General features: G+C 43.7%; 1 protein-coding gene across 4 annotated transcripts in view; it reads right to left on the bottom strand.

The window, feature by feature from the left end:
- Positions 1 to 11,155: 11,155 nt before the first annotated feature.
- FBXL18 (F-box and leucine rich repeat protein 18) overlaps positions 11,156 to 27,371 on the bottom strand; it is a 51,494-nt gene continuing 35,278 nt past the window's right edge. For 2 of the 4 annotated variants that reach the window (XM_029051437.2, XM_029051430.2), the window contains one exon: positions 15,183 to 17,894. In XM_029051437.2, coding sequence (XP_028907270.1) covers positions 17,738 to 17,894 — 157 coding nt within the window. In that variant the 3' untranslated portion in view covers positions 15,183 to 17,737. Of the gene's footprint in view, positions 13,886 to 15,182; positions 17,895 to 27,371 lie in introns of those variants that run through there. The other 2 variants (XM_029051445.2, XR_003754567.2) reach the window with 2 other exon arrangements.

Here is a 27,371-nt window from a genome sequence, read left to right as displayed (position 1 = left end):
AGTCAAAGTTCTCCCCGACATCTCCTCAGAACAATCAATCAATCAATCAATCATCTTTGAGGACTTAGTATGAGCAGAACACTTGGGAGACTACAATATGGCAGAATAAGTAAACACGTTACCTGCTCATAACAAGGTCAGATGAGCACAGCTACTGTCTCATGAGGCCTGGGAGGCTGCTGGTGCTCAGCAAGTAGGCAGGATGGACTGCATTTGGTTTCCCAGCCAAGGTCCCGTCTCAAATTCCTTCTGTACCTCTCTTGGTCGGGTCTATTTCCTGAATGACTGGGGAGCCGAATCCTAAACCTTGTATTTCTAAAGCTATACCAGGAGATCCAAACTACAGACTGTAAGCTCATTGTGGGCAGGGAATGTGTCCGTTTATGGCACTTTGGTAATAATAATGATGATGATGATGGTATTTGTTAAGCGCTTTGTGCCAAGCACTGTTTTAAGCGCTGGGGTAGATACAAGATAATCAGGTTATCCCATGTGGGGCTCACAGTCTTAATCCCCATTTTACAGATGAGGTCACTGAGGCACAGAGACTTGCCCAAAGTCACACAGCTGACCAGTGATTTGCACACATTAAGTGCTCAGTAAATAGGATTGAATGAATGTATGAATGAATTTGGGCCATGATCTAAAGATCTGGTTGGCCTTGTCCTGAGACTGCTTAGGCTGATGGGGGCCAGGTATCACTTTTTTTTCCCCAAGGCGTCATAGTGACAGGTTGCATTCATTGTGGCAAAGATAAGAATAAGGTTCTCCTCCTTCCTTGCTGTCTTGCTCTTCCCCTTCAACCACTGTTTCTTCAACCCTTAGGTACAGAACTATAAGCTTATAGTATACATTCATTTCCATGTTTCATGCTCTTGTACTTTTTATTTGAATGTTTCTGTTCATTTTCTATCTGGTGAAGGGGGAAAAGCAAACTCCTTAGGTCAAGGATCCTGGTTTTGCTTCTCTTTGTAATGTCCCTTGATATTGCACAAAGCAGGTACTAACTACTTTCGGTGATGATGATAAAATAGTATTTCTTAGCCTGGTGGTCTTTGGAGAAGATTACAAACTGCCCTTTAACCATCCTATTTGTAGCAAGCAAAACTAACTTAGGAGCTGGTGGGGTTCCAACCTGGGAGGGACTTGCAAAAAGTCAGGATCCCCCTCTTATGGGGACTTGGGATGAGTTAACGAACACGAGATCCATAATGGGTTTCTAGAAGGAAAGTTAAGGATGATAGATGGATAAAACATAGGGTAGCAACCATAATAATAGTGGCATTTGTTAAGCACTTATTATGTGCCAGACACTGTACTAAGCACTGGAGTGCATAGAGCATGGCCCTAGGAGTCAGAATGTCATGGGTTCTAATCTCAGCTCCTCCACTTGTCTGCTACGTGACCTTGGACAAATCACTTCACTGGGCCTCAGTTAACTCATCTGTAAAATGGGGATGGAGGCTGGGAGCCCCACATGGAACAGGAACTGTGTGCCACCCGACTTGCTTGTATCCACCCCAGTGCTTCGTAGAGTGCCTGGCACATAGTAAGCGCTTAACAAATACCACAGTTGTTATTATTATTATTATTACAAGTAAATTGGGTTGGACACAGTTCTTATCCCACATGGGGCTCACAGTCTTAATTCCCGGTTTGCCAATGATGTATCTGAGGCCTAAAGAAGTGAAGTAACTTGCCCAAGGTCACACAGTAGGCAAGTGGCGGAGCCAGGATCAGAACCTAGGTCCTTCTGACTTCCAGGTCCGTGCTCTAAAAATAATAATTATTATTATTACAGATGAGATCTTTAATAATTATGCTATTTATTAAATGCTTACTATGTGCCAGGCACTATTCTAAGTGCTGGGGTGGATACAAGCAAGTCGGGTTGGACACAATCCCTGTCCCACATGGGACTCTCAGTCTCAATCCCCATTTTACAGAGGAGGTAACTGAGGCCCAGAGAAGTGAAATGACTTGCCCAAAGTCACATAGCAGTCACATGGCAGAGCAGGAATTAGAACCCATGACCTTCTGACTCCCAGGCCCCTGCTCTATACACTAGACCTTGCTGTTTCTAACCGTCTCATGATGCCTCCAAGCATCCTTTAGTCACTCCTGTAGTCAGAATACTGGTTTGGCGAACCATTAGTCTGACCCAGTAGTAACAAGTTTTAGGTTCTTACGAACTCCACAAAAGTCTGATTTTTTGAAAATGGGCAATATCCCAGCCGAGTTGAAGCCTGAGCCTTCATCACCAGAGAGCTAAAGTTACAATCAAAAGTCCTTTAGTTGGAAATGTCAGATGACACTTATTTCAGAAATCACATTTCAGCTTTTGAGTGAATAGACTTTTATGAGTCTCTGAACCTCAGGTTATCTTCATCTTGTCCTGGATCTATATAAAACCCCTCATGTCACATATGTGACTGCTGACTACAAGGACAATCTCGCTTTAGCAAATGGGACAAACACCCAACAACACTACCCAATTGGATTACACCAGTTGATGTGATTAGAAGGAGCTGAAGGCAGCTCTTTTTTGGTGGTGGGAGGCAGGGGAGGGGGGTATTTGTTAAGCGCTTACTATGTGTCAAACAGTGTTTTAAGTGCTGCAATAGGTACAGGCCAATTAGGTCAGACAATCCCTGTACCGCCTGGGGCTCACAGTCTAAGTGGGAAGGAGACAAGCACTGAATCCCCATTTTATAGCTGAGGAGACTGAGGCACAGAGAAGTCAAAGATTTGCCCAAGGTCACACAGCCAGCAATTGGCAGAGCCAGGATTAGAACCCAAGTCCTTATTCTGCTTATTTCACTTCCAAGCAGGCGTTATTTCCCTCAGCTTAGAGCAGGACTTCCAGGACCAAAAAACGTGTGGCTCCCTGACTTCGACAAGCTTGCCTAGCATATGGAGACGGATATAGGGAGGGGAAGGAGGGAAAGGAGGGTAAAGGGGAGGAAGAGAGACACTCTCAACTCATCAGTGATGAAATGAACGCTTTCACTGTTTCCAGCGAAATGCAAAGATGCATTTCGCTCTCCAGGTCTTCGGATGCTGCTGTTCTCCGTGAACCCTAGTGCCGAGGAATAGACAAGCCACCGGCAAGTCTGTTTTCTCCACCCGGGGTGTCTTGCTCTGCAGCCACGGCTACCTGGCTGAGGAATGGGAGGGAATGGGGCTCTGTGGGGAAACCCCTCCAAAATGGACGAGCGACAAGGGGGCTGCTGGAAAACAAAAAAATAAAGTCTTCTGTTTATACTTCCAAACATTGTTTATATAATTGCCAAAATCGAAAATGCTACAATGGCTAATTAGTCAGCTCCTGCCTCAGCCCCTGTAAACAAATGTATTTGTAACCAATTTGCAAGCTCTTTGCATAAGGGGCCCAGAACACTCATGCCTGTTTGATGCATTTTGACATTAATTTGATAATAGCGGCTTAACAAGGAATCCAGGCTCCCTGACTATAAATATGCCGCTTTTCCGTTTCCTTTTATCTGCACAGCAAAATAATGTTGTTTTTCCCCCTGCTGCAATAACAACCATCCAGCCCTTTCATGAATGCCCTTTATGTCCTTTAGCATTTTCAGTGCATTTGTTCTGCACACAGCAAAGGGTTTTTCTTTTCCTTTTTTTTCCCTTTTTTTTGGAAGCGGTGTTGTTCCGGGATAATAGCGCTTCCGGGATAATAGCGCTTCTGGGAAGCAGCACTGAGAGTCTTGTTTGTTCAAAGGAAATATTTTTCTTCCATACATAAGTGTTGTGTTTATGCTATAAATCTCCCCTCTTCCTCTTTTGTCCTCCCTCCAACCTTTCTTCATTTTATTTGCCCCTTGTTTCAAGTTTTACCCAACACATCTGTAAGGGACAAAAACAGGAATTGGCCGGGGGGCTGCACTGGAGTCTGCTTCCATCCTAACCAGAAAAAGAAAAACAGCATGAGATCTGGAAGGCCTCTGAGTCGGAAGGGGTTCTATAAGCTGCACTTGCAGAGAGCCGGCGTGCATCTAAGGCCGTGCTAGGAGGAATGTGTGGCTACCTAACCAATCAATCTTTATTTATCGAGTCCTTACTGTGTGAAGAGCACTGTACTAAGCGTTTGGGAGAGTACAATATAACAGAGTTGGTAGTCACGTTCCCTGCCCAAAACGATCTAGACAACTTAATCCACCTCTAAATACTTCTATTACAGACCAAGACAGGCTAAAGACTTGGCCTTATATAACCCTTATTCTTTAATATGTTCGGACCTACAAACTTCAAAATGGTCTAAGAGGCTTTTTGGTCAAGTCATTCAGCTTCTCTTGCCGGTGCTGACATCTGAATCCTTATTTGGTTAAGTTCTCTTCAGAGCAAGAGCCTGGGAGTCAGAGGACCTGGGTTTTAATTCTGACTTTGCCGCTTGCCAGCTGTGTGAACTGGGAAAAATCACTTAACTTCTCTGTGCCTCAGTTTCCTCATCTGGAAGAAGTGGAAATAAGACTCCCTTTAGACTGTGAGCTCCATATGGAGCATGGCTGTCTGATCTGCTTGTACTGTTCCATCCCAGCGTTTGGTACAGTGTCTGGCATGTTGGCCTCCAAGAGGGCTTCCCCGACTAAGTCTTCATTTCCTTTTTTCCCACTCCCTTCTGCATCACTCTTGCACTTGGATTTCCATCCTTTATCCATCCCTCCCTTAGCCCCATAGCTCTTTTGTACATATTCATAATTCACTTATTTATATTACTGTCTCCCCCTCTAGACTGTAAGTTCACTGTGGGAAGGAAATGTGTCTACCAACTGTTTTATTGAATGCTCCCAAGTGCATAGTACAGTGCTCTGCACACAGTAAGCACTCAATTTGATTGACTGATTGATAGTAAGCTCTCAAGTACCACTTTTAATAATGATAACTAGCTCAATAACTGAGAATGACCAGCCTGTCTTGTTCTGAAGTATTAGAAATGACACAAGGCACTGAAAGAGAAAGGTACTGACTGAAGAACTCACTACTTTTTGGCTCTGAAAAAGTCTGAGCCCACTGCTGTGAAAAGCAGTGGAATGAACACAGGCCTGGAAGTTAGAGGTCATGGGTTCTAATCCCGACTCTGCCACTTGCCCCCTGTGGGACCTGAGGCAAGTCATTTACCTGCTCTGTGCCTCTGCTTCCTCATCTGTAAAAATGGAGATTCAGAACCTGTTCTCCCCCCTACTTAAATTATGAGCCCCATGAGGGGCAGGGACGGTGCCCAAACTGATTATTTAGTATCTACTCAATGCTTAGGACTGTGTTTAGCACATAGTGAACACCTGAACACCACTAATGTTATCATTATTGCTTCTCAATATCTGGGTATAAGACTCAGCTGCTGCTTTCTAACACACTGCCTGCAGGTACAATCCTGGTAGCCAATTCAGGCACTGAACTAGTTGGTGGCGGGACTGATGTAGTCTCAGTTATCTGAGGAAAAAGCCCTCCTAGGTCCACACAGTCCCTTCTCCCAGGAGCCCACTCCATGAAACTCCCTGTTTCCTGTGTTCTGTCCCATGCTGAGGAGATTGAGGAAGTGTCGCTCAAGGGTGGAGAACAGTTGTCAGGAAACCTGCAGGGAAAGTAGCATTTATTGAATACTCAACTTGGTGTGGTGAACTGTACTGTCTGGAAAGACAGAATACAATGACATGCTCCCTCTCAGTTAGTTACACTGTAACTGGGGAGAAAAAACAAAAATATTTGTAACTAGAGAAGTAAAAATACATCATTGAGGGCATATAAGTTCTTAAGAACCAGAGTTGGCTGAAGAGATATAATAATAATAATAATAATGTTGGTATTTGTTAAGCGCTTACTATGTGCCGAGCACTGTTCTAAGCACTGGGGTAGACACAGGGGAATCAGGTTGTCCCACGTGGGGCTCACAGTCTTAATCCCCATTTTACAGATGAGGGAACTGAGGCACAGAGAAGTTAAGTGACTTGCCCACAGTCACACAGCTGACAAGTGGCAGAGCTGGGATTTGAACTCATGAGCCCTGACTCCAAAGCCCGTGCTCTTTCCACTGAGCCACGCTGGATATGACTCACAGTGTTGGGAGATTAAGCGGAAAAGGCGGGATTTGAATGTGGGATGAGCTAGGGTCTGTCTGATATGGGGAGGGAGGGTATTCCAAGCCGAGGGAACAGCATGAGCGAGAGGATAGAGGCGGGAGAGTCGAAAGTATTGTCCATAGCTTCCCTAGTCCTACGGTCAAAAAGACGCCCTTTCTGTCTGCAGAAATATTTTCAATCAATGGTACTTATTGAGCACTTAATATGTGCAGAGAACTTTACTAAGCACTTGGGTGAGTATGATGCAACAGAATTAGCAGACATGTTCTCTGCCCACAGTGAGCCTATTTGGACAGAGCCAGGGACTGGGAGTCATTCAATCGTATTTATTGAGTGCTTACTGTGTGCAGAGCACTACACTAAGCACTTGGGAGAGTACAATACAACAATAAGGACTTAGGTTCTGATTCCAGTTCAGCCACAGGTCTGCCATGTGATCTTGGGCGAGTCTTTTCCCTTCCTCTATGCCTCGGTTCCCTCATCTGTAAAATGGCGATTAAAACTGTGAGCCCTGGTTGGGACATGGACAGGTTGATCCAACCTGATCAACTCATATCTACCCCAGCACTTAGTACTGTGCCTGGCACACAGTATGCAATTAAATACAGAAAAAAGAAAAAGAGCTTACAGTCTACAGACTTAACCTGGAAATTAACTTGGTATCCAGCTGCCTTAGTAGACTGTTTTCCATGTTCGGAACCGAGTTCTGATTGTGTGGGGATAGAGGCTGGAGGAGAAAGGAAGGAAAGAAAGAAAGGAAACTAGAGGAATCAGGTTGGGACTTAGATTGGGTTCATTCCAAGACTAATTCTGCTTACTTAAGAGGTGAACATCAATGTGAAATATTAAGAGCCTGAAAAACAAGTTTTTTATACATTGCAAAAAGAAAACAAACACCTTCAGCTCTTATGCATATATCATATGTACATTCAGTGATAAATTTCCTACGCCGCCCTAAAAAACAAGTCACTATCTTGTTTTATCCTTGGATAATGTTGAGTAACAAGGTTTTACTGAAGATTTGGTATTTCAAGAAGAGCACATACCTTAACTCTTGGCTTCCTCCAGGTGTCTCTCAGACCCAGAGGTTGGGTACCATCTTAAAGAGTCATAGGATAAGATAAGCCACAGATATTTTGCAAGTCTGAAACATAAAAGTTGGCTTGGTTGTGACCTGGGCATACATTTGGAGAGAGTCACAGTGAGAACTTAAACCTCAGTCCTTTGACCAGGGTGGTAAAGAAAAGCCTCAGATGACTCAGGGGTTTGGTGAGAGCTGCCATCTGAAGCTAAGGGAAGCTTTGGTACTAACAAGTGGGACAGGAGGATGGGGGCCAAGACTCAAGGGAACTTATGAGCCTCTTCAAATGATTGGGAAACTGCTTGGACTAGTGGAAAGAGCATGGGCCTGGGAGCCAGAGGACCTGGGTCTAACTCCCAGCTCCACCACTTGCCTGCTGTGTGAGCATGGGCAAGTGCCTTCACTTCTCTGTGCCCATTTCCTCAACTGCCAAATGGGGATTCAATGCTTGTTCCTCTTCCTACTTAAACTGGGAACCCCATGTGTAACAGGGATTATATGCAGCCTGATTAAATTGCATCTACCCCAGCGCTTAAAACAGCACTTGACGCATAGTAAGTGCTTAAATAGCATAAATAAAAACTGCCTCAGGTCAGCAGGGCTCTAATGGTTGGGGCTCTCTGCAGTCAAGCAAGCTCATACCAAGAGAAGAAAGGCTGTGTAAATGAAATCCAGCAGGGGCTTATGGGTAAACAGTAGAAAAACTTGGGGGCTTAAGAATTGCAGATTTCAGACATTTAGCCGAGAAAGTTGCAGCAAATCCTCCCACAGGAAGCCAGTGCATCTACATCCTAGGTAAAACGCAGCAGTTATGGTCTCCTGCTTAATTGCCCAGCACTTCACCTATCTTTCCTCGGAAAGACCACAGCTTCCCAGTAGAACTGAAATAAGGGGTTGCCCAATTATCAGTCTAGGAAAACCAACTGGGGCATTTCTGGATTTGAGGAGACAGGGTAAGGGGAGAGGGAGAATTAACCAAATAAGCTATTTAAACAGTTCTGTATCCACCCTCCACTTCTCCCTGGCTGGGGAAATCTTGCTAAGGAGAACTTTTCCTGTTTTCAGTGTCAACCTCTTTTAGATATTCCCACTCTTCCCTCAGATCATCTTCAACTCCTTTACTGAATATACACCAGCAAAATATTCTTCGAATAGGAAGCTGCCATCTTGAGGGTGACACCATCCCCTCCTCGGAAAAGCTCAGGCCCTCCACTCCTGAAGAATCCATAAAAGTGGACACTTGTGATCCAACCAGTATTCCCGGCTCAACAGCACATCAAACAAAGCATCCCAAGCTTCTGAGGGGTGTTTGCATGTTACACAAAGGAGTAGCTGTGAGGAAGAACGACAGAAGGGGTATTAGGGAAGAGGGGGACGGTGGTAGAAGTTAGGAGACAGACAAATGTCTGAATCTCTGGGTCCATCACTGAGGGCAAAGCAATAGTTTCAGAGGCCACCTTAAACTGCAGGTGGAGGGCTTTGCCCCTCGGAATGTTTGTTTCTTGAAAGGGACAAAATAAGGAAACTCCACAGGCACAGTTGTCAACATCCTGTCCAGTGCCATCATTTGGCTGCCATTGGAAAAGGAATGAAGGATCTCCTGGAATTCACTTCTGGCCACAGCGGAAAAAAACCCACAAAAAACCATACACCCCATTCTAGATTCCTCACTCCCCAAGTCAATTTGGAGTTTCCTCCTAAGAGAGAGGTTAAAAAAGTAACTAGGGCAAGGGGTGTGGCTTGAATTTCGAAAGCTGGTGCAAGATGAGCTGTGTGTTTGTTCAGCTACCTCTATCTTTTCTTTTGATGATCTTGGAAATAAGTACACTTTGGCCAAATCGAGGAACACTAGCAATGTCAATATCCTAAAGCTATGCACCCAGATTTCTAACAAAAGCAAAATTTTAAATTTCGAGCTTTAAATACATACCTCTAGAACCGTTTTCTTCCCAGGAAGTAATGAGGTGGAAAAAACACAGGACTGGGAATCCAGGATATAGGTCCTGGCTCTGTGAGACCGGTCACTTAACTGTTTTGGGCCTTGGTTTCCCCCCATGCGTCCCCTCCCTCTCAGCCGGGGATGTAGAAATAAATAATGCATGAAGTGCTTTGATTGCTCTATAGGAACGCAAGGAATTACAACCCCCGCAATGCAAATTGTATTCTTTGGAAAATACATCCACATCTTAATTATTCAGGGACTAATTATCTGGGGTCTTTGCCTTTCCTCCTCCTCCCTCCTGTGGCCCAACTTTTGGCCATTTCATGCTGGTTAGCACTGCCAGTGGAAGGTGCGCCAGGGACGTGAAGAGGAGGTAAAATTTCAATCTGATAAATGTATTACACGCTAGCCAGTTTGGGTGAGGGAGAAAGGTTTTGAATTATTAACTGATGTAAATCACCCATGGTAATCCTGCCTCCATTATCACAGAAAAAAAAAATAATCAGGAGTTGGCCATACCATCCTCACCAGAGCTGCAGGTTAAAACATACTATAGCCTCGCCCCCATCTCCACGACTTTCATTTCTCTAGAGAGTCGAGACTAATTGTGCTCAACTGAAAATGTTCCAGGGAACCCTTCCTTGACGGTTAGTATCCGGAAACACATTGCTGTTTTCTTCCCAACGATAAAAGAATGCTTGCGTGATGAGTTAGGAAATGTTAGAAAAGGCCAAAGCTAGAAATCACCAAGGCCTAACTATGCTGCACAGGGCAACGGGAAAGGATCGAGGCAGCATACACATGTCCAAGACAATGGTTCCCAGTCAATTCTGCCGTTAATTCCCACGATACAAAGCTCATCACTCTTGAAGAAAGCTGGCTGCCACGCCAGCACCTCCAGGTAGGCCAAAACTTATGCTCCTGGTGGGCTTAAATAACTGGGAACCCATAAAACTTGACAAACTATTTCTGACTGCCCTCCTGAAGCTACTGAAAAAAGAAACCCAGGGTTAAACCTGGAAGAGAGGAAAAAAGGTAGAGATCTAGGCCAATGCTTCATTGAATTGTGCTGGCCTAGAGACTTTTGATTCGTTATGATTCAGATGCTTTTTCCTGTCCTTTAATGCTTTCACCATTTTGCCATATTTCATGGTTATTTCTTCGAGTTGGCTCCCCTCTCCTTCACTCTTATCTGTCACTGTAATGATCAAGTCATAAATGCGCCTCTGAAATAAGGGCTGCTATAATGTCTCTCAACTACACAAATTCCCATCTGATATCACCCTGCTGTCACATTTAGCCACAGCAGTCAGAATGGCCAGCTCCTTCCTCTTATTGGGAAGGACACTTGACTGGTCGGGGCAACTCCATTAATAAGGAGGTCATTTTGGCTCTAGCTCTCGGTCCAAAATGGAAACTTGGAACTCTCCCCAAAATTCTATGGTCAATTTTGACCATGCCTTGAAAATGAAATGGTTCAGCAAAGGGTTGCTGGACAATACAGGTCATTTTTCGGAAAAGCACTGTGGACTAGTGGATCGTTGTGGGCAGGGCATGTGTCTGCTTATTGCTATATTGTACTCTCCCAGGCGCTTAGTTCACTGCTCTCAATAAATACAATTGAACAAACAAAGCATAGCCCTGGGAATCAGAGACACCTGGGTCTAATCCCGGCTCTGTCACTTGCCTGCTGCGTGAAGTGACTAGGGCAAGTCACTTCACTGGGCCACAATTCCTTCACCTGTAAAGCACAGATTAAGATTATGAACCCCATGTGGGACAGAGACTGTGTCCAACCTGGTTTTCTTGTATCTACCCCAGCAGTCAGTACAGTAAATGCCTGGCACATAGTAGGCATTTAAGAAATACCATTTACATTCAATTTGGGCTATGAGAACTTACTCCTGCTGCCCAGGCTGACCATCCCTAATGCGGTTGGTATCTCAACCTCCTTTGAAAAGATGTGAAATGATACCCACAAAGTCTGAATTAAAAGCAGAAATCCACTTACCAGAAATGGGGCGTAAGACAATGAAGTCGTCTTTTTAAAATCAATTTCGCTTTATTTGAAATCTTGTACATGCCACAAATTTACATGAAAATAGCACATTCAAAATGTGATTCACTACTATGAACTCACAGATCCAGTTGTAAGTACAAGTGTAAAACAAGTGCACAGATGGAGCTGTTAAAACTGAGGAGTTTGTCAGTCAATTGCAAGCAGGTTGCCATTTCTTGTTACTTAGCACCTTATAAAACGAGACTCAGAATCTTCTTGAATCTTTTCATCAATGGTACGATATTTTCTCTCTCGTTAACCAATCACCCTATGATAATCGCACTAAGGCGAGTTGTGGGAGTCAGGGGTGCATATAAAAATGGACAGTGCTCTATAAACAACTGGTTGCGCTTCTCTTGTAATTCAACACTATCAAAAACTCTTTCACAAGAATTACACACAGGACAACATCAGGTATGTGCGCACATATGAGAATAAATAAGATGTGAACTTTTCCATGACAGAGGTTTTTAATACTTAAATGTCATATAAAAAGTTGATAGAAAGGTTTTCCCCTAATCAGCTTTTAAGCTGAGTTACAGCTTCCACTTCAAAGGACAAACTTCAAAAACAAATCTGATGTCCTAATGGTTTTGTGCTACTTTGCTTAATTGTCATACAGCTAATTAGCAATACCTATTTTAATACTGATTCTCATTGCACTGATGAAGTTCACAGTGGTGCGACTGCTGGGGGGGAAAAAAAGGTGCCTAACTCCATGATATTAACATAAAACTCTGATTTTGTGTTTTAAAACCTGAAGGTAAAAAAAAATAAAATAAATTCAAACCAATCTGCCTCTGTGAGATCTACAATTTGAAAATTTCCATGGGGGTACTTGATCCTTAGGGCTCTGTGGACCTTGGAAATTTCTAATTATCTCCCCAAAAGATCAATGACTAGTACACACTGTTCCCTCACACCTCCCCGGGCCTCATCTCCACTCCTTTACTGTCAAGGAAAAAAAAAGTGGGGAAAAAATAGGGGTGTCAAGAGGTCGATGCCATTGAAAACAATGGATATCGACTTTTCCATTTATTTCAACAGCAGAAAGGTCAATGCCTCCCTTGCTTCATGTTTTATAGCTGAAATGGCTGGGATCCTGCTGCTAACAGCAACAATGTTAATCATCGTGCCTCATCCATTAACTTTTTTATTATTATTTCTAACAAGATCTTAGCGATTTTCAAATCCTAAAAGGAGCAAGTAAGGATGGGGGCAGGAAGATGAGGGAGTCTGCCTTTAAAACTTAATGGAGGAAATGAGGATTTTCTTTTTCTTTTTTTTCCTGCAGCAGCCAACTCTCCCGTTACCAGTCCACCACTTCATTCTAGTTTGTCCCTCACTGTAGTCTAAAAACAAAAGAGGGCTCCAGGCAGTGTCCTTTCCCTATTAATCATTATTTCCTCAGACCACATCCCAAATGGTTTCTATGGAAATTGTCTCCCTGCCACAGAGCTCTGGTTGTCTGTGCCTCTCTGAGAGAGAGGGCACCTTAGAGACCAAGGAACCAAGCTGCCCTTTCCTCCGCAATTCCCATTTACCAAACATCAATCCCCGGAGCCCCTATGGATTGGGAACCGATGCCAGGAGCCCATCAGATTTCCCTGACCCACCTCGCCTAAACAGGTTGAAGCATCAAATGTCAGTCACTTTCTTTTTTTAAAAGTACACGTCATGTTCAACGAGTTTTAGTTTCCAGAATTAGATTTCTTCCTTAAAGACCACCCCGGTCCTGGCTGCAACGGCTCCAACCTCTTTACACCTCAGAGTTCACCTTCTCTCGGTCATTTACTCTGAACTGGCAACTGCAGGGCACCACCTTGCCAGGAGTAGGAACAAGCCCCAGCATGAAGCAGTTAAGGGAGATTGACGACTCACAAAAATACTCAGCTCAATGCAGTGAAATCTGGATTTTTTTTTTATAAAGGGAATGGAAACTGTTACCAGGGTCGTACTTCTATTACTTGAGGAACCCAATCCGGACTAATTTTTTGGCAGGCCCTTTTCCTTAGCCGTCCTGACAGGGTCTGGGAGAACACCCCTTTGGATCCACTTCCAAACGGCCCTGGGGGGGTTCTGCTTTACAGACTATGTTTGCCCTTCCCCCTTATCCAGACCAAATTAAGATTGAACTGCAAGGGACCCAATATCCTGCTGTTGAGGTCTCCTTCTGTGGTGACAGGTCAGTGGCACCCCAAGTAGATGGAAGGAACCTGAGGCTCTGCCACTGTTCAGTTCCATAATCTCTATTTTAAGACTGTCTGAGAAAGCCAGAAATGGACAGAGCACAAGGACAGCTTTCTACAAGTCAAATGATCCTCCTTAGCTTACACCTTCTTAAAAGTGCTCTTCCCCGCCCCTCCTTCATTTTACTAAAAGACACTGACCACGTCTGATCAGACTTCTCGGGTTTGAACAAACAAACGTTAAAATGAAGTTCGAAAGCCCAGCTCTCTGTGGGAGACGAAGTCCCGGGGGTGTCTTTTGGTTCAAATCTGTTCTCCTGCGTCATGCTCCCTGAATTGGTAAACGGATCACTGGTGACACGTGTCCCTCCTCTAAGGAATGGTCAATCCCGGACTCTCCCTAGCTTTCTGAGCGGACACTGGGCTCACTGCCTCAGAGACCCAGAGGGAGAGGCCACCAGGACACGTAGCTCTGCAAGGATCCTGTGGAGAAAGTAGAGCCCCACCTGAGAGATGCCCCTATGAAGAGATAAAAAGGTAGGAGGAGAGATCAGTGAAAAAGGAGAGATAAATGTCTCCTCTGTTCTCCCCTGACCCCCCTCAATGAAACAATAACAATAACAACAACAAAAAGCCCACACAGCCCACCCCACCGCCTCGTTTTGAAGCTTTAATGCTGACCAGGCTCTAAATCCTATGCTTTTCTCTGCTCAGAACATATGGCACTACGTTTAATAGCCCAGCCCTGCCAATTGGGGACTATTAGGGTGGGTTCTTTTCCCAGTGTAAATGCTGCAGAATATAAATTGTAATTAACACCGGTGCCAAAATAGCACTTAGAGAAAATAAGCACATTATTAACATCTGGTGAATCCTGTTTGGAGTGCAGAAACAGCGGAAATTCTCACTAAGTAAAAGGATTGCTGCAGAGACACTAAAAATATCAAGTCTACAGTTTCTGTGTCTCTTTTCACAGCAATTTCCATCTCTATGTATTGATACACACACTCCCCAATGCGTGCCTCTCCCCGTCACTCTCCCCAACAAGCTACCCTTCTCTGCCTGGAGGCTGTCCTTCCCCGGACCTGTTTTTTAGTATAAATTACGTTACTGCTTAAAATCGCTTGCTCATGAGAATAGACTTTCTAGGCTCTGTCGTCAAGATAACATTAAATTCTTCTTAAAAATTCCTGGGGAAGGCATAATCCCGCGTTTATCACAGTAAGAGGCAACCTTCCGATGCAACAAAAAAACAAAGGAGAAAAACATCACCTTGAGAACACAGAATGTGCAGGGGATCTAAACGTGACAGAGATTAACCTGGGACAGAAGGCATCACTTTGGGCCACAAAAAAATTACACGTTTAACAGGTAGTGCCTGCCCTGTCTCCGGCAGCTGAGAGGGAACACACGAGCAGCAAATTTCCCCTCAGTTTCACACATACCAGGATGTAGCGTTGAGTGACTCGGGGGAAAACTTCACTTCGAATATGAAATGGACAGAATGTGAAACTTAACTCAACCTCTAGATACGCTTTTTCATCCAGTAGGAGAACATCACTTTTACCTGATGGAGGCCAAAAACAACAACCAAAAAAACCTCCACACTGGAAAAATGTCCAGGTGCTCAAATTTGACTAAATCACCACCGTAACCTTTTAGGCCGGCCGTTCCTTACCAGCAGAATGAGGATAACTTGCTTTCTCCATTTTTTGTAATTACCCTGATCAACCATATCACATTGTTGGATGCCCAGAAAGCCTAAGGAATGATTGGCGAGGCATCGCTTGAAGAAAAACACAGTTCCACAACCACCTTTAAAAACAAGAACAATTAATTTAGGGAGAGAAGGGATATTTACATGGGGAAAGGGGAGATGAAATGACTTCTAGGCTTTGGGGAGTCGAGGTAAAGGAGAGCTGTTTCAGTGACAGAAAAAAACAAAAGGCTACTGGTGGAAAAACAACATATTTTCTACATGAATTGTAACTGAGAAACGATGTGATCCATTCAAAACTTGCATTTTGGTCAAGGCCTTATTTAATGCTATTGCTGTGAGATTCTTGGTTTTCTAGGAAAATTCTATCACAAATCTTTATAAAAGTGAATGAAAAATTGCTTTCCTCTCTTCCCAGTCTTTCAGCCAGAAGAGGGAGGAGGTTAGAAGAATCTCTCTGGCGTTGAGGCTTCTGTATTTCATCATGAGGAAGAAAAAATATTTACGTTCGTTTTTTCAGGAGTGGAGGTTAAAAGCGTGGAACTTCTTCTAAAAGACAAGCTAGTCTGGTTTGTTAACAGCAAGGTGAACCTCGGGCAAGAATGGCTCAGCAAGGAGTGCAACTTGTCACATTGACTAATTCATTAAAAAAAAATCATCAGGAAAATGGCCACTGTAGGGACTGCTTGAATATTCTCTGATCCACGGGGAGATAAGTCATATCAGATACATACATGCGCACAAATGGTCCAGATAAGACTGGGCCAGGATCTAATTATCCCGTTTTAAGATAGGTCTGCAATCTCTGACCATTAAGAAGGGAGTAGGGAGGAGAAACTGGAGATTTGCAGGAAGGACATGAAGGTGAGACATATTAGCTTCTCTCCTCTTGGGGCCATGACAAAATAATGGAGGCCCCCATGTCTGCTATCATTCTGCAAAGAAACCACAAATGTAGAACTTTAAGCAGTGACCTTGCTGAGCTGAAAATATCAACTGAAAGGGCTTCCGATGGCCCATGGGGAAATTCTGTGTTCCCTCGGGAAGTCCTCCTGGGACTTGCTCCACCAAATAGCCACATAATCTTGCTAGTGGTGCTAAGAGACTTGTATCGAAAGCATTACAATTCATGAGTGGAAAAGGCCAGAAGGAAAGATTATCCAATAAGACACTAAGACAGGAAAGAGACCCTGTCAGCATTTGGCCCTTTGCATTTCCATACAAAGTTATTCACTTTTGGAACAGCTGCTTTAGTTTTGAAAGTGCTCAATAAATAAGGCAATTGGGAGGTTGGGCGGGGGGAGGGGAGCATACATACAAAAAAAATCACCCAGACCACTACCACGCCTCAAGTTTTCTTTCTCAGTTTAATACAGGTTACTCTACTGGAAATCAAACATATCTTCTCAGGATACTCTCAAGTCTTGGAAAGCCACCTTAGGTAAGCTCCTAGGGCTGGAATTCATGTTTGGGGCCGCCTGTGTGACAGGTAACCACCACTCTTTGGGCTAAAAACTCTGAGCTGGAGTGGTCCTTTATGACTCTAGCTCAGAAATGATTATTTCAAAAATCAACAGGAAGTGAATCCTCAATCCCTTTCTTTTATTAAGATGTGTGAATTTAAAAATCTGAGACATAGCTGGATTACAATGATGATAACCTTTTTTACTGGAAGAAGAGCCAAACATTTGGAACTAGAGAGCTTTAAAAAAGCAAAAGAAGTCATATTTGTTCTGTCATGTGGCTAGTACAGTAGAAATAAAGCATGATAACTGAAGATTTGTAAACCAACAGTTATTGAAAATGTGTAACTGTATAGCATCTCTGTGATCTGATTATAACTACCACTCCTTCTCAAAACAAACACCACATTGCACCTTATTAGAGTTTTGGGGAACAATGGGAAGAAAATAACCTGCATACAAAACTGTATAATAAATGGTCCAAATGGCTCATTTTGGAAGAATGCTCATGAAAAGGTTTGCAGAGTGAAGTTTACAAAACATTATCCTTGGAAATAAGTGAACAAGTTACATTAGTCATCCCAGATGTAATCCTGAAACCTTTTTTTATGTGCAAATATATAAACACCCTCAGTACTGACTGGGTATCAGGGACTGTCTCCATCCATATGAACTACATGCTTCTACTAGTTCTCCACAATAAAGGCTGCCCACTTCATTTCTCCTCATATAATCCTATTAACGATTAACCCTCGGCACCAATCAAGTAACAAGCAGTCACAAATAAAAGTGCCTGAGATAACAGAGGATACAAAGCGTACTGCCAAAGTACACAGAAGCTTTACAGAAACATATTGAGTGAAATGGAGTGGGATGAGGAGAGTTGTTGGGTTTTTTTTGTTTTTTTTGCTCCTTACATCACAGACCAAATAAGTGACATTAACCATGAGGAACCATCCAAACACGGCTGATGGAACTTTCCGGGACAGTACCGAAGAGCACTAGCAGCAGCAGCCATGTTCAGCGCAATGTCCGGTCTCATCTAGCTTTGGGGTGCAATTGGACTGAAGTGATTGTAAAGCATCCAGTAAGGCAGCCATAAGCTCAAGGAGGGAGAGGGAAGTAGGATGAGGCCCCCAGAAAATGGTTTCAGCTGTTGATACCGACCATCCCACTTCCACTAGAGCACCATCACCACCACAAGTTGGGAGGTTCTTCTGCCACTCTGCTTTTAAACAAGGTAATCTCATCCAAGTGCATCATGGGGACATCTCTGATGACATCAGTCAAGCCCTCGTGGAGCAGGGGGAAAATGACGACATTTAGTGCAGGGCGGTCGGCCTGGAAACTAAAATCAGACACAAAAGGTTATTCGCCAGCTAGGAACAGGGCTATTTCAAGCATAGTCAAGCTCAGGTGGTTACAGGGTAGATAGAAAGACTGACTGCGATAATGTAAAAAGCAGGTCATTGACTAAGATGATGATGATGACAACAATAATAACATTTGTTCAGTACTTACTTATATGCCAAGCCCTGTACTAAGCACTGGGCTAGATGCAAGATAATCAGGTTCCAGATGGGACTCACAGCTTAAGATTCTAGAAGCTTTCCACTTGGCTGTGGTTCAATCAAAACCACTGACTGATTGAATGCTCCCTGGCCATTACCAGCTAAGCTAATTTAGAAGTGATGTTCCTGGAGCCAAAAAGCATCCTGTATTCCATAAATGTGCAGGGAGAAGGGAGATGGGAAAAGAAGCCAGCAGAACCCTAGTTTGGGCTACCTTTGTTTTCCCCCTTCTAGACTGTAAGCTTGTGGTGGGCAGGGAATGTGTCTGTTTACTGTCATACTGTACTCTCCCAAGCGCTTAGTACAGTGCTCTGCACACAGTAAGCGCTCACTTAATACGATGGAATGAACGAACTGGATGGTGACCCTCATTGGAAGTTCAACAGAGGAGACTGCAACTAAACCAATCTTCTCTATTTCTCCCCCAACCAAACCTCTTCCCACCTAAAGGCGTGACGGTCTTGGTGTCACCCAAGATGGGGGCTCCAAAGCCCTGAACAGAATGAGAACTTTGCAGTCATCCTCTGGAGCAGACCCAAATCCTTCATTGTTCCCCTGACCCACACTGGCTTCCCAGAACCGGATCAGCCCTCTTAGAGTTGCCCCAGTCTGCCCCTACACCCATCAAGGGGACAATTCTCATGACATCAGTCAAGCCCTCGTGGAACAGGGGAAAACTAGACCAGGCCACCACTGGACTGACTTTGGGGGGAGAGCCGGGGACAGCCAAGGAGCAGCAGGAGGACATGTTGATGTACAGTTGAGGCACTTTTCAGACCTTCGAGTGGCCTACACTTAGGCAACAATGGCAGTCAGAAGCTCAATTTTGAGGTCTACTTAATAATTGCTGACTGAGGGACAGTGACTGTAAATCTCACTCAATCATAAATTAATTTTACTCTTAGCACCTGAGTGAAAACATACTGTCTAAAAAAAGAGAGGGAGAAACACATTAGTTGGAGATGCTAAGGGTTAAAAGGTGTAAAGCAAAACATGGGCAAGGCACCATGAGTGACTCATGAGCTAAAAAAAATGCCTAATTTCTTTATTTTTTCTGATTACCACCACTGAATTTGCTAAAAAGAACTGATTGTAGTGCTTCTGTTTAATATACTTAATTTATTCCACCTCCCTCCTCTGCTTCTTCCACACAAAATCACGCTCTTTTTTTGCTCCCATTTTATATCCACTGCTACAGCCCCACAGATATTGAGATTAAAAGACAGAGAGAGAGAGGAAAAAAAGGGGGGGAGATAGGCATAAAGACAGGGAGGTATACTTAAAAAAAAGGCACTAGATAGATCGCAAAGCAATGTTTTTTAATGCTATTTGTTATGCACTTACAATGTGCCAGGCATTGTACTAAGTGCTGGGGTAGATACAAGCTAATCAGATTGGCCCCAATCTATATAGCTCACAATCTTAATATCCATTTACAGATGAGATAACTGAGGCACAGAAAAATTAAGTGACATGTCCAAGGTCACATAGCAGACATGTAGCAAGGCCAGGATTAAAACTCAGGTAAATGCCAGGATCACAGGATTGACAAAGAAATGGAGAAAGAAGAGAGGCAGGAAAGCAGCACTTCTACTTTTAATCCAATAAGGTACCAATCCTTCTGAAAGTTTTAAAAATACACTTGTCAAAATATCTTATAAAGATTTCAAAAAATTATCTGAATTGAGAGGACTAGGTCAACCCCCAAAAGCAGAACTTTGCCAGAGGAGGGAGGAAAGTCAGTGAACTGCAGAAAAAATGTAATACTCACTTATACCTGACACGTTTACAGAAGAGGATTTTTAAGTAGGGTTAGTCTTATAAGAAAAAAAAACCCACAGAAAACAGAATATTTTCATTTGGTGAGAAAGCTTTGTCAAAAGAAAAAGGCTATCCTCTAGCTTAGATGTGCTGAAAAGAAAATACAAAGACACAATCTTTACTGGTAAATATAAGAGGTCTCCATACGAAAATTTCAAAGCATGTTATTTGGCTATTCGACACAACCAGTACAAACACAACTCCCCAAATATGTGAGTGTTGGATTTATGACATGTGTAAAATAAATGTCAGAAAGGATCCCATAAAATTTGATGTTTGGGAAATAAAATTGCCTACAAATACCTCCTGAATTTTGTGCTTTGGATTTTTTTTTTAAACTAGAAACTCTGTGTTACTATGAACCTTAAAGACAACATTCCACAGCAAGTTCATGCCTGCAAATTTCCTCTATGTAATTTACTTGATTTAAAACAAAATGAGACACACGTGGGTTATCATTATTCTCCACTGTGTGCGTGCAAAGCCTCTTCTTTTCTACCGCCTAGATCTGCACATTTCCAAACGGCTTTTAATGAGCTGCTGTCATAATGTTAAATTGGGATTAGCATTTTACCAAAAGCAAAGAATGTGCTGCAGATGCCATGTGTATGTTCCTTCGCTCCTCACCCTAAAGGCAATTCCATTCTTCATACAGCTGTCCAGGTGGGCTTGGGTTTATTTAATTTATTTTTTTTAATGAACTGCACTCAACACACTAGACCAAAAAGACCTGAGGCAAAGGGTGGAGGTGGCAAAAAAAAAAAACAAAAAACCCATAAACCAAAAACCCTAAAAATACACACACACCAGGGTAACATCTTCTTGAAAATTCTGTCATTTTCCCCCTCCTAGGTGAACTTCCAGTTTGGATACGCACAGCACTTAACCATCTAAAAGACACTGACAACATATAGCAGGAGTAGAAGTTGGGAGATTCAAAAAGATGTACGGATCCTACTTCGAAGGAGGATGGTGAAAGAGACCTGGGGGTTTGAGAAAGGAAATGAAGCCTCCGAGAGAGAAAGCTAGGATGAGAAAACGTTCATTTTTCAGCAATTAGTATCTAGGCTAAACTAAAAGAATGAGATCTAGAGAACTCTGAACTTTCGGTATTTGTTCTTTAATCAGACCCAACTACCACAAGGAGCGTAATAAAAAGCTGAGCACCCCCTCACCTAATAGCCTCTGTCCTAGGGTTTCCTTACTGGGCACAAAAAGCCAACTATAGGATAGTTCAAATGAATTCCATAAAGCAGAGTTGGGCCAAGTAAAACGTCTGTTTGGGGACGGGAACATCTGTTTCCTGGGTAAGCTTAGCTTCACAGCACATACTGGTCAACCTAAATTAGACTTTGGCTAGCTCCTGTTACAACCCAAAGTGTAGTCACCATTAAATGCTGACACAAAGCTGGTTGAGCTTGGGAGTCAATCCAGCAACAGTACAGAATGTGAATTCATTCGTTCATTCGATCATATTTATTGAGTGATCACTGTGTGCAGAGCACTGTACTAAGCGCTCAGTACAATTCAGCAAGAAAGAGAGACAATCCCTGCCCACACGAGGCTTGAAGTCTAGTAGGGGGGAGAGACAGATGTCAAAACAAGTAAACAGGCATCAATAGAAATAAATAGAATTATAGATATATACATATCAAAACAAGTAAACAGGCATTAATATAGAGCCTGTAGAGCAAAGGAAGTGAGTCGGGTGATGCGGAGGGGAAGGGGAGCTGAGGAAAAGAGGGGCTTAGTGTAGCAAGCCCTCTTGGAGGAGGTGAGCCTTCAGTAGGGCTCTGAAGGGGGGAAGTGTGACTGTTTGCTGTTGGGTGGATTTGAGGAGGGAGGGCATTCCAGGCAAGAGGTAGGACATGGGCCAGGTGTCGACAGGGGGACAGGTGAGAACGAGGCACAGTGAGAAGGTACGCACCAGAAGAGGGGAATGTGTGGGCTGCAATGTGGAAGGAGAGGAGGGAGTTGAGGTAAGAGAAGGCTAGGTGATGGAGAGCTTTGAAGCCAATAGTGAGGAGTTTTTGCTTGATACAGAGGATGATAGGCAACCACCAGAAATTTTTGAGGGGCCGCGTGGGGGGACACGCCCAGAACGTTTCTGTATAAAGATAATCCAGGCAGCAGAGTGAAGTATGGACTGAAGTGGGGAGAGACAGGAGGTTGGGAGGTCAGAAAGGAGGCTGATATAGTAATCCAGTCAGGATAGGATGAGTGACTGTACTAACATGGCAGCGGTTTGAATGGAGAGGAAAGGGCGGATCTTGGCGATGTTGTGAAGGTGAGATCGGCAGGCTTTGGTGACGGAACGGATAGGTGGGATGAATGAGAGAGTGGAGTCAAGGATGACACCAAGGATGCGGGCTTGTGAGATGGAAAGGACGGTTGTGCCATCCACAGTGACAGGAAAGTCAGGGCGAGGACAGGGTTTGGGAGGGAAGATAAGGAACTCGGTCTTGGACATGTTGAGTTTTAGGTGGCAGGAGGACATCCAAGTAGAGATGTCCTGAAGGCAGGAGGAGATGCAAGCCTGGAGGGAGAAAGAGAACAGGGGAGGAGATACAGATTTGGGTGTCATCCGCATAGAGGCGATAGTTGAAGCCACGGGAGTGAATGAGTTCACCAAGGGAGTGATATGTCAGCAACAAAGTGGATGGAACACTTGACTTTTCTCCATTCACCAAACAAAACTGGATCAGAAACAGTGTAAAGTTTAGTGGATGAAAGGAGATGGAGGTGGTAGCCGAGCACCGCCTCTCCCCGCCACCCCACAAAAAAACAAAAATAAACCCAAAGTGCTCATTTACTGTTTACTACAGTGCCTGCTACGTCTAAGGGGCTGAATCCTGTAAAAAAAACATGGTCCTATTTTTCTTAATTTTAGAAAGTCACATTACGGGACATCCACTATCTCTCGAGAAAATGCTGAGGTGTTTTCATAAGCATTTTTAACACTGCCCAAGAGGAGCCCTTAAAATTCCACTTACCGGCAGGCAGGCAGAGATGAATCAAGAAATGGACCAAGTTAGTGGGTGTCAGTAGCTTTGAAAACAGATTAATACTTCCAAATTGACTCATTTTCTATCTAGTTATAAGGAAGATGAATCCAACTGATTTGGCAATCTCATTCATTAAGCCTCTAATCTTTCCCCAGGAGACAGCCAGTGGTAAATGACTAACTGGAATGCAGAAGGGCACACTTTCCCAAGAAATGGCGTTTTTATTGACGTAGGCCTCATTTTCCCAATCTCTCCTCACCAGTAGTCTCAAATTATTGTGCTCACACTCCCATCCTTTGGTCTTAACAGTTGTTTTTGAAGCGAGGAGAAAGTAATGCGTCTCTCAGCTATCACTATTCTTGAGTCAGGTATGGCCAAGCTTCAAAGACAGATGCCAACTTAAAATGTATGCCAGATGCTGACCATAAAAAAAACAAAACAAAAAAACACAACTCCCTTTCACTTTCTGTTCAAACAAGAATGGCAAGCAACACCTGTTTAATAGAAGAGGCAATATCCACAGCAGGCAAATTAGAGTCTACACAATTAAAAAGAAAAATTATACACGACTGTAGCTGGCAAGACGCCTTAAATCCATAATATCAATGCAACACCACCACCACAAAACCTCTTTCTCTGACCCAGCCAGACCATCAAGTAATGTAGCCTGGCCATCTTTAATTTCAGTTGCATAGGCCCTGCATAAACAATGCACCATTCAACGGTTTCCTTCCCTCTACATCCCATTAAAAAAAAAAAGCTATCTGCTTTCAGTGGCCTCTAAGCAGATGTAAAGTGACTATGTCTACACAGCTCATTTCCACCCTTCCAGAGCTCTAGCTGCCTGAAATGTACTTTCATCTCCAAGGTGCATTCTTTCACGAAGCAAAGAGCCCTATTTACATCTACCTATTCTTTACAGGGAGTCCTGAAGGGAAAGTGGGACACAAAGCTGGTTTTGTGTCCCAAGAAAAGACAACCAATTTCCTTGCAACATTCTTGCTGAAGACCCTTTTGGAATATCAATGCTGAGCAATTGCCAGCTTCCAACCCTGGAGGACTTGCTATAAGTGGAAGCTTTGTATGGAAGCAGGAGGAGTTCCAGACTTCATGAATAATCAATTATTTATAAGAATGAGGAGCCAACGACCATTAGATGTGCACCTTGAAAAGACTCCCCCAGACCCACATGGAAGGATGTTATGACTGTTAAAGAGTCCTAAGGATCCCTGCCCTCGCTTCATTCTGCAAGGAGAGTCCTCAAAAATTAAATGTGAATGAGAACATACCTGATCACATCTTCACTTTATAGTCAACAAATTGTGACCGTGATTTGGTTTGAAACCAGTACTCTAACTGGCCAAACGTGACTGAGAAAATGGCCTAATTTATAGGGATCATTTGAGAAATAAGGATGCCACAGCCAACTCCTAGAGGGGAGTTTTGGGAGCTGTTTGTGGCTCCAGGAAAAGCAACGCAACTTGACCTGAAGCTCTTCAAAATGTCACAGCTTTGATTTTCCTTCTGGAGACCCTGCAAAAGGAAACTGACTTTGCCTCATCTATTATACTCCACAAATAGAGGAGAGTGGGAGAAACAGTTCAAAATGTGTGATCACTCCCACTTAACCACAAATGAGAGCCAAAAGGAAAATTTAGATCGATCAACAGTGCTTACCGTGTGCTGAGCCCTGTACTAAGTGCTTGGGAAAGTTCAACGGCATCATTAGGGATTCCTCGAGGAGTTTACAATACAGTCAGGGAGACAGACGCTGAAACAAATTGCAGTCAGGAGAGAGAGAAAGAGCACGGGCCTGGGAGTCAGAAAGACCTGGGTTTAAATCCCAGCTCTGCCACTTGACTGCAACCTTGGGCAAGTCCCTGAATTTCTCTATGCCTCAGTTACCTCATCTGAAAAATGGAGATTAATACTGTGAGACCTATGTGGGACATGGACTGTATGCAACCTGATTACCTTGTATCTATCCCAGCACTTCGTACAGTGCCTGGCACATAAGTGCTTAGCAAATTCTACTAAAAAAAAAAAGTATGCAAGATGTGAACTTAAGTGCTATTGGGGGCTGAGAGTATTTAGGTGGCAGGAAACACTCCAGTGGCAGTTGGTGGGGATAGAAGAAGAAAAGAGAAACTAGGAAGAAATTGGGGACGACCTCTGGGAGGAGATGGGAATTCAGAAGGCCCGTGAAGACGGAGGGGAGCTGTGGTCTGTCAGATTTAAAGTGTGCTTCGGGCTGAGGGGAGGTTGTGGGCATGAGGTCAGTATTAAGAGAGACAAGAATGAGGCATGGTTACCTTGGGAGAAGTGAAAAGTGTAAACTGCGGTTTAATGGGCAAAGACAGTGGATTGGTACGAGAGAGGGAGCCAAATGAGTACCTTAAAGGTAATGATCAGGAGCTTCTGCTCGATGTGACGAGGAACAGGCAATCACTGGAGGTTTAAGGAGTGAGATGTGTGCAAAACAACATGTTATAAAAATAATGATCTCGGTGGCAGAGTGAAGTACGGGTTGGAAAGGGGAGAGACTAGAGGCAGGGAGGCCAGTGAAGAGTTTGTTTGGAGTAGTCACGTTGAGATAGATCAGCACCAAACCAGTGTAGTGATCTCGAGGAGAGGAAGAGGCAGAACCCAGAAATATTGTGGAGGAAAAACCAACAAGATTTGGTGACATACTGCATATGGGGGTTGAGAGAGGGGGCGTCAATGATAATGTCAAGACTGGGGCCTTAGACATGGGGAGGATGGCAGTGTTATCAACAGATGAAAGTTAAGTGGAGGGGAGGATCTGAGAGGGAATATGAGGAGTTCAATTTTGGACACACTGAACGTGAAAGGTGCTGGCAAAACAGCCAGCAAGATTGCAGAGAAGGAGAGGTTGGGATTAGCATGGTGCATTTGGGAGTCATTTGCATAGGGGAAGTAGTTGAAACCATGGGAGCAAATGAGCTCCACAAGGAACTGCACGTACAATAAAAAGAGATGGGGTCTTGGAACAGATTCTTGAGGGACAACCATATTTATGGGGTGGGGGTGGGAGGGCGGAGAAAGAGCTGGTGAAAGAGGCTGAGAAGGATCAGGCCACAGTGGTAAATGAGTACCTTAAAGAGAAAGATGAGAGAATTATGTCAATAAAACCAGGGCTAGATAGTGTGTCCAGGAGATGGGAGCTGTCCATAAGCAGTCAAGAAAAGCAGTCAAGAGATCAAGGGGGATTAGAACAGAGAAGGGCCTGTTAGATTAGGCAAAGAGGGGCTCATTGGTGACCTTGGAAAAAGTGGGCTCAGTGGAGCGAAGGAATCAAGCTAGATTGTTAAAGGTCAAGGGGGAGTTGGAGGAGAGAAAGAGGGAGCAATGGGTGTACATAACCTGTTCAAGGAATTGGGTCAGGAAAGGGAAATGGGGGATGGGGCATCAGCTAGACTCTGCAGTGGGATCCAGAAGAGGGTTGCGTGTTTTTGAAGGGAGAGGGTAAGGAGCCAGAGTGAGCAGAAGATGGCAGTCAGGGAGGGAGGAAAAGTAATTGCAAGCATTTTTAGAAGGAACAGAGTTGGAGGCCCAGGTGAAGGAAAGATTTTGGAAAGTAAGCGGGAGATCACCTAAGGGATGGCCAAGGAGGAAAAAGTGGATTTGGCACTGGGGAGGTGAAGGGGAGGATTTGGGGGCACTCACGCCTGATCATTTTGATTTTGTCAACAAAGCAGTTGGTCAGATCAGAGGCAAGAGAAGGGGGAGGTAAGGATCTAGTGAGTTTCAGGAGGGCGTTAAAGGTCTACCGGGATAATCGGTGGGAGCAACAAGCATAAGAGTGGATGAGGGAGGAGAAATAATGTTGCTAAGCAGAAGAAGGTGTGTTGGGGGTGGGGGGGGAGAAGAGAGAGAGAGAAAGTGAAAAGTACTAACAAAATAAGTGTAAAAATTTGTGCTACTTCATATACAAACAGGAAGCTATGGCTGAGAATTAGAGACAGCCAATTAAATGCTGACCTGCTATATTATTTTAGGCTTGTGAGCTAAGAGTAGATTTGATGATTTACCTCCTTACTAAGTAGTTAGGTTCACAAGATGGTGTTTTGTGGGGTTTTTTTTAAATACTTAAGCATCCAAATTTTAAGAACAAACAATCCACTACAGCTAAGAAATAATTCACTGGCTGAGGTCAGAAATAGCTCTATACAGCCCGGTAAGTCCAAAATATGAACTATGTTCTCGAATATTTTTACTTCCCAAAATATCCATGATAATAATAATAATAATATTTGTTAAGCACTTACTATGTACCAAGCATTGTACTAAATGCTGGGGTAGAATAAAAGACAATCAAGTCAGACACAGTCCCTGTTCCACATGGGACTCACCCAGCTTAAGGGGGAAGGAGAATAGGTACTGAATCCCCATTTTACAGATAAGAAA

The sequence above is a fragment of the Ornithorhynchus anatinus genome, chromosome 2, assembly GCF_004115215.2.
Source record: "Ornithorhynchus anatinus isolate Pmale09 chromosome 2, mOrnAna1.pri.v4, whole genome shotgun sequence".
NCBI lineage: Eukaryota > Metazoa > Chordata > Mammalia > Monotremata > Ornithorhynchidae > Ornithorhynchus > Ornithorhynchus anatinus.
The sequence above is the reverse complement of the archived record's forward strand: the minus strand, read 5'-3'. Positions and strand labels throughout refer to the sequence as shown.